Below are 11,762 nucleotides of genomic sequence, written 5' to 3'. Positions count from 1 at the left end.
TCGTCGAAATAGGGTAAGAATATTATAAATGCGGTAAGTCTGTCTGTGCGCGCATCACGCCGAAATTAAAGAATGGATCTGAATTTTGAACGCAACTCTCTTTAGCTAATACCTATTTCGGAATTAAAGGATACTTTCTATAATTATTTTAGTAATTTGTCCGGAAAAGGGAATGAAATTTTATAGAAAAATAGAGATATTAAGGAGATACTAAGTATGTAGTTGGTAAAAAGTGATGGAAACTTAGTAGGACTCAAATGGAACACTTTAAGCATGAATGCAGTGCAATGCAGTGTTGAATAGACAGCTTATTAATATCGTTCGCCGGTCAAAAGTTAATCGGGTTTAAGTCGATCACATCGCCCACGAAGATCCATCACACTCGTCATTATTCACACACAAATTATGTAATTTCAATAAATGGAACTTATTGAATAGTGATGAGCGTCGGTAGGCCGCCGTGGCACCCCCGCCGAGATCCCCACGACCACTCATCATTTACACACTCAAACATCTTCCATCTTACAGACTGAAAACCGTACATTACTTTTTCTCTTACAACTGTTTAGAATAGAATATAGTCAACGAGCAATGTAAGCGTACTTTTGGTTTAAATTAATTTACTGTTAGTAGTAAGAGGCAATCTCCAATAAGCACTTAGATCCTCATTGTCTAAAATAAATGTATTTTGTTTGAATAAATCGAGCTGTTGGATGGAGGTCGCGACGGGTGTTAATGAATGTTATCGTAATGGTACTGTGCAAGTAGGTATGTAGTTTTTAAGAAAATTGACTTTGAAATTGTTTAACGACAAGCGTTTTGCAAAAAAAACACTAATGCAACTTTCAATTTCTGAGTGTATATTTTTGTATCTAATTGTATTGCACACTTGAAACCAATTGTTTTCCATTGTAGCAGTATTTTAATGTCTTAATGTAAGATTTATACGATTTCAAATGTTCATACAACAATTGCAAGGTGAAACCTTGGCTGTGGCAACAGTCTAAGAATTGTAAGTGAATGTAAGCACGTATTGCACATAGATAGGTCCTCGGTACCTACGGAGTACCTGTTCGTACCTTTGTAGATAATTTATCATTACCTTAAAGAAAGGTACAATAATAGAGCGCTAAGCGGACTCGCCACGTCTGTAATTGATTTATAGGCAAATATTAATTCTGTTCTCACCAGCCCCGCTGTAAGTAATGACCGTGCCCGATGCTGTTTGAGGTTTTGTTGGACACTCGGCTCAATGTTGTGATTGACAGTGTATTTCGTATTTGAGTAATGAGCATGGAAAAATTAAAAAAAATACAATTTAAAAGGATTCTTCAAATTAATTTACCCCCGAATCGATCATCTGTGTAGGGTGAATGTAAATGTCAACAAAACGTCTCAACGGAACAGCATCACACTTATCAAAACAATACAAAATGCGGGATGTTATCGAGAATGATCACGGGCACGACAAGGCTCTAAGTCCATTTTTTGTGGGTTGACATCGCGCTAATAATACTCATGAGAAAAATGCGCGCCGGACCCCCGTCATTCTCCTTTTGTTTTTAATTTCTACCTCAGTGGCACCGATTTAATTGGGCTCAACTCGAGCGAGCGCACCTTCGTATTTCACCTCGGCTCGCTTCATTTGAATATTTAAAGCATTTCGGGTTCCCGTCGCATTATTTTGTTTATTTACACAAATACAATATTATATATTTATTTCTGGGCCGTCGTCATTTATTAGGTGACGTGACTTACCGATGTCGCGTCCTTCCCAGTATCGGCATAGTTAACGCGGTGGACTCACTCGCGTTCCATTTAAAAGTTTGAGGTTGTTTGTTTGAGTTGTCTTTTTGTCCGGTCGCGTCGCGGACGCGTGTGGCGAGTTGTGCTCTTCGTTGTTTTCTCGCCAGCCCTTATCTCGGACAAGATTGCTCGTTTATAAATGAAGTTATATCGTCCCAATTGAACACAAGGCTACGGAGGCGAGGCGAATTTTTAATTAGTTTCCGAAGATAGAGAATTTTAAGAAGGCATGCGGGAGCTGTGTAGCAAGTGTGCGCCGATATCTTAATTGAGACGTGGACGCTGCGAATCCGCCGAAGAAAGAGGATTTGTTTATTGTGAACCAATTCGATCGATCACCTAAAATTAAAAGCTATTTTTTTAATCTTAACGATGCCAGATAGGTACTTAAGTACAAACCTACCTTATGTTAAAATTAAACAAGTATTTACAAAAAAGTTTTATTACAGATCAACCACCAACTTTATCGAGATAAACAGAAAAACAGAGTTTATTGATTAGAAACAAGCGCTACTACATTAAAACCAATGTTATCTGGTTCCCGCGCAATGAACTCGCGGCATATCTTCGCAGCGTCTTCCAGGAGACTTTCAGCGGTCGTTGGTCCGTGGTTTATCGGCGAAGACTTACATCCATCCAACTCGTAAAGATTTCCATCTTTATGGATGAACGTTACGAAGTGATTGTTCATAGTTTCGCTTTCTTCTCCTGTTGCTTGGTCAGCTGATTCTACAGTATCCTTATAAGCTTGCAAAATATGGACAGAATTCTCTAAAAGAGCTCCTTTGCCTGCAGCGTCAAGTCCTTTTGCATCATTTATGTAATTCTTCAAGAGTCCGTCTTCAAGCTCGATTTTATTGGTGTTATTTGCAATGCTGTGTACCAACGCAATGGTTCCACAAACGGTGCTTAGAACTTGCTTCAAATAAAAGACATCTTTGGGAGCTTGTTGCCCTTTTTTTAGCAGTTCACTCTCTTGCTGAGCTCGATGTTGTTCGTAGGTTTCGGAGAGTGGAAACAGGAGTATAACGGCTAATACGGGTCGCGGTACCCATTTCAAGGCATCCGCTTCCAAACTTACAACGTCTACCATACGCCATTTATTTGGAACTCCTAGTTTTTCAAGGTATCTGTTCATAGTCTCAGGGTTAGACTCCATTGGTAATGCGACAGCCATTTTGTATTTCGTTTGCTTCTCTTAGAAAATATCTCGGTAATAGGGACGGAATATCGTATCTTGCAAACAGATCGAGAAAAACGGAAGAAATTTCAATAAACTCAGCGATTTATCAAAGCCTTAGACATATCTTTGACACTGGCAAGCAAGTGGCAAATTTTAACTTCTTCGTCGTTTCCACATCGTTTTGGCGATTTAGTGGCCAATTATGCTTATCCCAAAGAAGATAAAAACTTTCTATAGGTTTCCCTTTCCCAGCAAGCCCTTTTTGTTTACCTTCTAAAGATAATAATATAGGTACGTCATTAATCTAAGCATAAGACTTTAAGATATAATACCATCTAAATACCATAATCTTCACATGCGCAATGCCGTCGGCGCGTTGTCATACGATGTGGTTATTGTACCTACCTCCTACCTATACATTTAATTAACGAATCCATTGAGAAATAATATCCAAGCGTTTTTGATCTACAAATACCTATCTTACTGAAAATAAGCATCGATCGGAAACGCCAGTTTTATTTCTAAGAAATCAGCAGTTGAAACAACTCTTAAAGATATCTCTAAAAGTTTCTTGCCGGATTTTCTCAGCTTTTCTAATGGTAGATAATCAAGCCGTAGCATCCCTACACAAGCCGTCTTTAAGTGATGTTCGACCTTCCCTCCCATAATCTGAGTAGGTTTAGGTATAGCGCATAACTTAGGAGGCTATGCGGTAGCGGAGTGCTGAGAGAGGGTGACAGTTGTCACAAGTTACTAATCACTGAGCTTTCGCGTCACGTTATCATGCCTTCCCTTACCGCAGGAACCTTCACAGTTATGCGTTATGCCTTTAGGTATGACTTAAAATAAAACAATTGAGAATTTCCATCTAAATATTTATTTCGCCCATTTGCATTAACATTTTCGATTAAAATTGCATACGGTTACATTTTATCTATTCAGCGATTCACTTTCTACAGCTAACCGCTTTGCTTTGTACTTAACGATTTCTTTTGGTGGTCATCACTCATCATACATTCCTGTATTGTCAGTGACAATATAAAAAGAAAGAACTTAAGAATTATGGACCTTCAATCATCCTCTTCCTATAAAGGTTTATTAGAAAACGTTAGGGAGCATCACAAGTAAAAGAAGGTAACAGATAAAATAAATAAATATTGGGCGATTGAAAAATCAGCCTAATTGGTAGATATGATACAGTCAAAACGCTTATCCGGTCAAACTGAAACAACAGCCAGTTGTTTTGACTGAAAAATAATGATTGATAGTACTTGTGACTAAAAAAAATCCGAGCTACCCGGCTCTATGCAGTCTTATCTATTTTTAAATGGGCTACGCCAGAAAATTCTTTACAAAAACAATGGTAGAAAAGATAATACTGCATGGAGTCAACTCGATGTAAGATGCTCCAATTCCTTTCTGGGGTCACATTTGACCTATCTTATATGCATTATTAATAAATTATGAACTTAATGATGATTTATTCCAGCGAAGAGCTTTGACTAAAAATTAATTTTGTCCATCATCTGTATAGTCAAAAATACTTTTGTCTTTTTTTCCAGTTAAAAGCAGTTTTGGCTGTATAGTTACATATACGCCTAGGATTGGCTTATTTGCAAAAATGACACAGATGATCGAAGGGTCCATATTCTGTGTAGTCTAAGCAGAACAGGAGATCAAACGCTTTAATTCACTGACAATACATCACAAAAATAAACGAACTGCAGAGTACAAATTGAGCCATGCATTTTTCTTTTTTTTTTAATAATATAATGACGAAATAAATAAACAATTATACAATTTCATTTGAATTAATACATTATAAAAATAGTCGAAAACATTTTTGGTAGCATTAAAATAGATACCGCGCGAGGTGGGTGCCAATCTGAGAAATGCGCTAAATACTTAGTGCTTGTGACCCTATAGTTATTAGATAAGAAGACATGTAGTCAATACATTCATTATTCTCACTGAGATAATATAAGTGTTGCTAGTTACGAGCCTGCCGCTCATAAACTAGATAGTTTGACCATGTGAGGGAGTTTGAACACACGCTTTTAGAGCATTGTAAATAACAAGTGTAAATTATAAATTTAGATCACCCCCGACAAGTGAAGTTACAGTAACGTAACTAGAGCTGATAACTTTCAAACGACTGAACCGATTTTCTTGGATTTTATAGCTAAGAACACTCTCGATCAAAGCCACCTTTCAAACAAAAAAAACTAAATTATAATCGGTTCATTAGTTTAGGAGCTACGATCCCACAGACAGATAGACAGATACACAGATACACACATCAAACTTATAACACCCCTCTTTTTGGGTCGGGGGTTAAAAAGACCACCAACAGAAGCTGATGGAAACAATCTGGTCGAGGATATTAGGATCGCGCCAGGACCACGTTCTTCAGCAATGGAGGAACGACTGAAGAGAGAGAGAGGTTGAGATCTATAGAGTGCACAGTAGTGTTGAATTGGGGATTCTGTATCAAAATTGGTGGGGATTTTGGATCACTCTCGCTACGCTCGCTCGCTTCGCTCGCCGTGATCCAAAATCGCCACCAATTTTGATACAGAATTCCCCAATTCTAAACTACTGTCCTCAACAACACATTAAATAAATGGAGTGTAGCTAAATCCAAGCAAAAATTAATCAACTATCCGTATTTTGAACAAACTATTCACATGGTTTAAGAACGAAATATTCATTCTATTTGCACGAGCAAATAACTAGATAGGTACTAAGAAACCTTGAATTTTAAAATTACTCTTCAAATGTAATATTTTTACAACATGAAAAACAACTATTTGGCTATAACAACCTACACCAAATATTGTGTTTTCAATACGAGTATAATCAGTAAATTAAATAAAAGAAGCAGGTATATGGAAGTTAAACAAGCATATTTAATCATCTAAAACTTTATTATTCATACACCACTTTTTTAAACAAGTTACATTTTTCAGCGCACAGATGGTCGGATGATAAACACAACTATATATGTCAGAATGTGAATTATACAACTCATACAATGTTAATAAACGAGGACATCCTTTATCTTCTAAATTATGTACGTTAGGATTACTTAATATATCTTTTAACCATAACTGCTTTTCAAGGCCTTTACAATAAATATCATTATTTTTTAAAATATCTATTAGATGGTATTTATAGGTCTCGTAAGGCACGATTCCCTCGCTCCATAATATTTTTCTATTCTTTTCAATCCATTTAACTTGTTTCTTTTCTGTGTCTGTTAGCCATTCATAGGGATATGGCGGTTTTATTAACAAAACTTGAACTCGATCACTATACACTATAGCAATCTCTTTAGGCAGAAAGTAATTTTGATCATTTTTAAAACCTTGAACGTCCACAATAATTTTCATGATAGTTTTCGAACAATGTTACTCAGCGGCCTATACTCCACAAGACGATCGTTTATGATTAAACAGTAAGCGCTGGTATTGCTTGGAATTTCCTGAGACGTTTCTATTTCCAGACGAACATCAACTGGACCAGTTTTTAAATTTTCATTTTGTCTGGAACAATCTATGACAAATAAAGGCGCTATTTCTTTAAATGTATGAAGATCAAGCAGTGGATCAATAGGAAGGTTGTAAAACGACTGACGAAACTTGGTGTACATGTCGTATAATATACTGTATTTATTTTCCTCAAACTTGAGATTTAAAGCATCATACGGATAATAGTGGGAATTCAGGAATAATGTGACATTGGTTAATGTACAATGATCGAATATTGTGCTGTCTCTGTTTTTAACGTTTTTTCTATTAGTTTGCAAACCAAATATAACATATCGAGGTTTTTCTAATTGAGAAGCAGTCTTTAACGCCCATGAATGTTTGGTAGTTTTTGGCAATAATGGATATTCATACAAATCCCAATTTCTAAATGCTATTTGTACGGGATTATCTTTTTCTAATTTCCTTAAAAGTATTAATCTTTGCTGATCTGATACTTTAATATGTGGTACTCGCCATTGGATTCTCTGTATATCAATGTCTACAATATCATCGCTACCCATGACAACACTATTTATGTTAGTACTACCTCTGTTAAGTATGAGTTCATGTTTACAGTTTATTATTATTTTATTGTAGTCTTCAGCAAAACCTAAAATCTTATTTAAGGGTATCAAAGCATTAAAATTTCCATTTTGATTTTTAAATCCGTCTATATTCCAACCCCAAGCAGCAGCCGCTTTACTGTCACCGCTATTCATTGAAATGAAAGATTTTATGGTTGTAGTTATTCCAGCATTTCTAATACGATCGATTTCAACACCATTCATTTCGTATCGGATATCTTGAAAAAGAAATGCAATTGCATTATTACTGAAGTCAACACTTTTCTTTTGAACTTTGCCAGCTTGATCTTTATGAGTCACCGAAACTTTTCCTTCAATGTAAATGGAACTGGCTGATGGTAACACGTAAATATCTTGCTGGTGAATAGGTATCCGAATTTCATCATTTTCATTGAAACTGTTATTGTATGGATTATATGTATGAACCTCATAACTCTCGATAGAGTTATCGAATTCAGGTAATTCGTTGATCTGAAGGAGGCTCATACTTTGAAGCCGAGGGCTTTAAGAAATTGTTTATTACTCTGATGAATTTTTTTATATACTCTAACACGTCTTCTTTGTTTTACACTTTCCTTGGTAATAACTTTCTTAATAGTTGGGTTATACTCTTTATAATAATTACTTTTGTTAAATACGATCATTTTGACTTTTTCAAATGAAGACACAAAACAATAGTTTCGCCCTTAAAATTTATATTATTGCCTTCCAAATCCAAAATTTTTATTGTTATTGATGAAATTATCTTTCTTTTGACCGGAAAATATATCACATTACTTGGAGATTCTATAAATCTATGACCTGGAGGAATGTTTGGCACAAACTCATAAATAATATGTGAAGGAGAACCGTTAGTGTACGAACTCTGTACAAGATCACATTCGATCCTTATGACAGACAGTGGTAGAATGTTAACGGATTCTGTAGATTCATGCCATTTATTTGCTTTTAGTTTTTCGTTAGAAAAACCTAGCATAGGTCCAATACTATTTTCTGAATTAAAGTTTATAGTTTCAGTACAGTACAAAGAGCATGTCATTGTATTGATGTTAGATTTTATTTGTAATTCACAATTTTCAACTCTTTCTTTTAGGTATTCATACAAATCTTGTAAATCGTAAGCACCTGGTTGAATAAGAATTCTTTTTTTCTCTTCTCCATATTCAAACACATTATTATTATAGTCTACATTTGGAATTGAATTAAATGCAGAAAAATATACTAAGCCACACTCATATTCGTCTTCCAAAATAAGAGGAGGGGCGTAAAATGATTCTAGAATAGATTTTTCACCCACGATCGTGAGTGTAATAGACATGATGGTTAAATGAGCTTACATATTTTTGTATCATCTATTTATTTTCAATTTTTATTCCAAAAATTAATAAGAAATTTGATACATAGATGGCCACAGTTATAAGAATTAGATCCTTGATAATTGTCATAATTATAATTAATATTCGCTCCCACATATTTTACAAATTCTTTAGGCGGTTTCAAATTACCATAACTATCAAAGTATTCAATGTAATTATTTATTTTTGCATAGGCTACCCAATGAGTTCCAGGATTTTCAGAGCTATCTAAGTTGATGATACCACACTCTTTTTTAAAAGGATATTTTGGAAGTTCATTTCTCATAAATACACCTCTGAAATAAGGAATATTTTTTGAAATTTTTAGAATATCCAAGTTACTTAGAGCACGATTAGGTAGCCGCCGAATCAGTTTTTTTCCTTTGCTGTGTATATTCCCAAACCATTACCATAGGGCTTTATAAATAATCCTTTTCCGATACACAATGTTTCCATCTTCTCGTTATGTCTCTTTAGTTCTTGAAATTTTTTTTTCATTAAATTAATAGCATTGACTGCTTTCACTATACTAGCAGTACCACCCGCTAAGCTGCCCGCGGCAGACAATCCTGCAAATATGGGGACTAGTGGCAAAACCCCACCTGTCTTTGGTATGGGTATTATACGCGGTACATTAACTGAAGATGTCGCTGCTAATTCCTTAGCAGCAGCAAGAGCTAATTCGATTGCAGCTTTTTTGCATTTAGGTTTCAATTTATGGATATGTTTTTTCGCGCGAGATACAATATCCTTAAAGCTTTTCTTAAAACCAGCACCAGAATTACTTGTTTTCAAATTGTTAGATTTTCTTCTCAAAGTCATTTTACGCTTGGATGGTTGTTTCTCCATTTTTAATAAAAGAGAACTCTGCTCAGTATCGTAGATAATAAGAGACTGAAAGTTGTTAACATAAAATGTGTTTATAAAAGATTTAGTTTATCTATCCAACTGTTTTCACTAGGCGGCAGACCTAACCATTTGACATATAATTTATTTCCTTTTGTTTTTAAAACCTTTTCAATAAGATATATATCAGGATGTTTTGTTTTTTGTAATTCTTCAGTATAGAATGATCCTAAAATAGGTCGCTGTCTTGCATCTTTTAGAAGGTAAGTAATTGGATGAGTGTTTTGAACTTGAGCTATATTAAAAATTTCAGTTGACCAGTTGGGAGTATATCCTTTGTCAAAAGTTCCTTTGTATTTGCTTATTCTTACATAATCTCCAATTTTGAATTTTGAACGTTTCTGCGATGGTGCTGATAATTGTAGTAGTCTGTATCTTTTTAGTATATTTTGTTTATTCTTTTCATTAACTTTATCTGGAGCTGTACCAATTGTTCTGTGAAATGTGGAGTTATATTTTTTCATGATGTGCTCGAGGGTTCCATCATTCCATTTGTAATTCCCTTGCAAGCTAAATTGCTTGTACATTTTAGTTTTCAACGTTCTTATAAATCTTTCTACTATTGACGCCTTTTTAGTGGAATAAGTGGAATAATGATTTATACCGTATTTTTGTAATAATTTTTTGAAACAACTATTATAAAATTCTGTTCCTAAATCAGTTTGTAGATTTTTGGGAACACGACCTTTTTCTAGTAACTTACTAAATGCTTCAGTCACAGTTTCTTTATTTTTAAGTTTAAGCGGATATGCCCATGCATACTTTGAAAAAGCATCGATGACTGTTAAAATATATTTATATTGTGAATTATCTTTTGAGAATGATTGCATATCAACTAAATCGGCCTGCCATACATCATCAATGTCTTTAAGTATAACATGTCTTCGAGGAAAATTTTTCCTAACATTTTTATGTATTTCATTTACTACACTATCTTTGCTCATTTTTTGAATTTACGACTTACACCTTCTATATTCCTTTTTAGACTATTTATTTCTGATTTTAACTGCAACAATGTTTCCTCTACTGTTTTTAATCGTATATAGAGCCCATCTAAGAATTTGTCAACATATAGTTTAGTAGCACAGTCGTTTGGGTCAATGGGTGTACCAACATGTTTGATGATTTTATGTTGAGCATCAAAGATATTTTCTAAGGCAGAGCTATCCATTTTCAGTTTCTTGTGTACATGATGACCAAACTTGTTGACATTCATGTTCAACAGTGTTTATAGAACTAAGCAAAAATGTAACCAGGTTTTATTTTTATATACTTATTTTATTATACCAGCTTCTTTAAGTTCTTCAATTATTGATATAATCTCATTGTCATGACTAGTGTTGCCAGCATCTTTTGAAGCAATTAAAATTTTCAATCTATCTACTAACTCATTCGGATCATCCCAGTATATGAAATCTGTATTTTTTTTCAAAGTTTTAAGAGTTGGCATAAAACCACCTTGTTTTTTTTCTTTTAATTCACTATCAGTAAAGAGAGGTTTCACAATTTTAGTATATTTTGTCCCTTTATCGCCTTTAATCTGATTCGTAGGGTTATAATCTCTCCTATGTGCACTAGTATTGCATAAAATATCTTTATATACTAATTTATCTTGATCAGATACAATCTTTACATCTGGTTTACTCTGAAATAATAATTCTGCCAAACCTGGGGTTACTTCATAGGATCTATTTCCTATTTTAGCCATCATATTTTTGCTATGAGCATCACCATCTGAAAATGTTACTTTTGTATTTCCAATCATTAAATTACTATTTTCATTACGTACACCAAAAGGTACATTCAAATTATAGATTTCATTGCTTTTTTCAGGCGTTGGAGATGGAGTATAGAATTCTTCGATTTCTTCAAAATTTTGGGTAGAAGTTATTGGTTTTGGTGTTACATAATTTTTATCATCATTTTCTATGTTTTTAATTTTATCAGAAGTTGAAGGTGAACATGTATCTGGTAAATCATGGTGACTATTGTTTTTATTTTCTTTTTTTTGCAATACTATGGATTCTAATGGATCCGTTATGGATTTAAAAAGTTTGCGCCTTTTTAGTTCTAAATCATCTTCTTCTTCACGCATTTGTTTTGCTTTCTTTTTGATGGTTTCAATTGATTTAATTAATTGTTTCTTTACAACGGCTTCCATTTTTAAATTAAATATGGGTAGGTATTCTTACCAGTGCTCTCATTTGACTGACTAAATTTGTGTCTCGTATGTGGTATATAATTGTAAAATTGTTAGTCGAATTTCACGAATATGTCAAATGTTTTTCTGTACCGACCGTTATTTAGTTCGCAATCTTTGTTGATTGATAAAAACATAAACGGATCTTTCCAAATACTTGCACACAATTGTTTAAAGACATGCCAGCTCATATCAGAA

At 34.2% G+C, this 11,762-nt stretch overlaps 1 protein-coding gene across 1 annotated transcript; it reads right to left on the bottom strand.

Moving 5' to 3' along the window:
- Positions 1–2,238: 2,238 nt before the first annotated feature.
- Positions 2,239–3,134, bottom strand: LOC123866568 (ubiquitin carboxyl-terminal hydrolase-like). The gene has a single exon (XM_045908212.1). The coding sequence runs from the start codon at positions 2,981–2,983 to the stop codon at positions 2,297–2,299; it is 687 nt and encodes a 228-aa protein (XP_045764168.1). The 5' UTR covers positions 2,984–3,134; the 3' UTR covers positions 2,239–2,296.
- Between the last annotated feature and the right edge of the window lie 8,628 nt (positions 3,135–11,762).

Source organism: Maniola jurtina, chromosome 7 (genome assembly GCF_905333055.1).
Source record: "Maniola jurtina chromosome 7, ilManJurt1.1, whole genome shotgun sequence".
In the NCBI taxonomy this organism is placed as follows: domain Eukaryota; kingdom Metazoa; phylum Arthropoda; class Insecta; order Lepidoptera; family Nymphalidae; genus Maniola; species Maniola jurtina.
The sequence above is the reverse complement of the archived record's forward strand: the minus strand, read 5'-3'. Positions and strand labels throughout refer to the sequence as shown.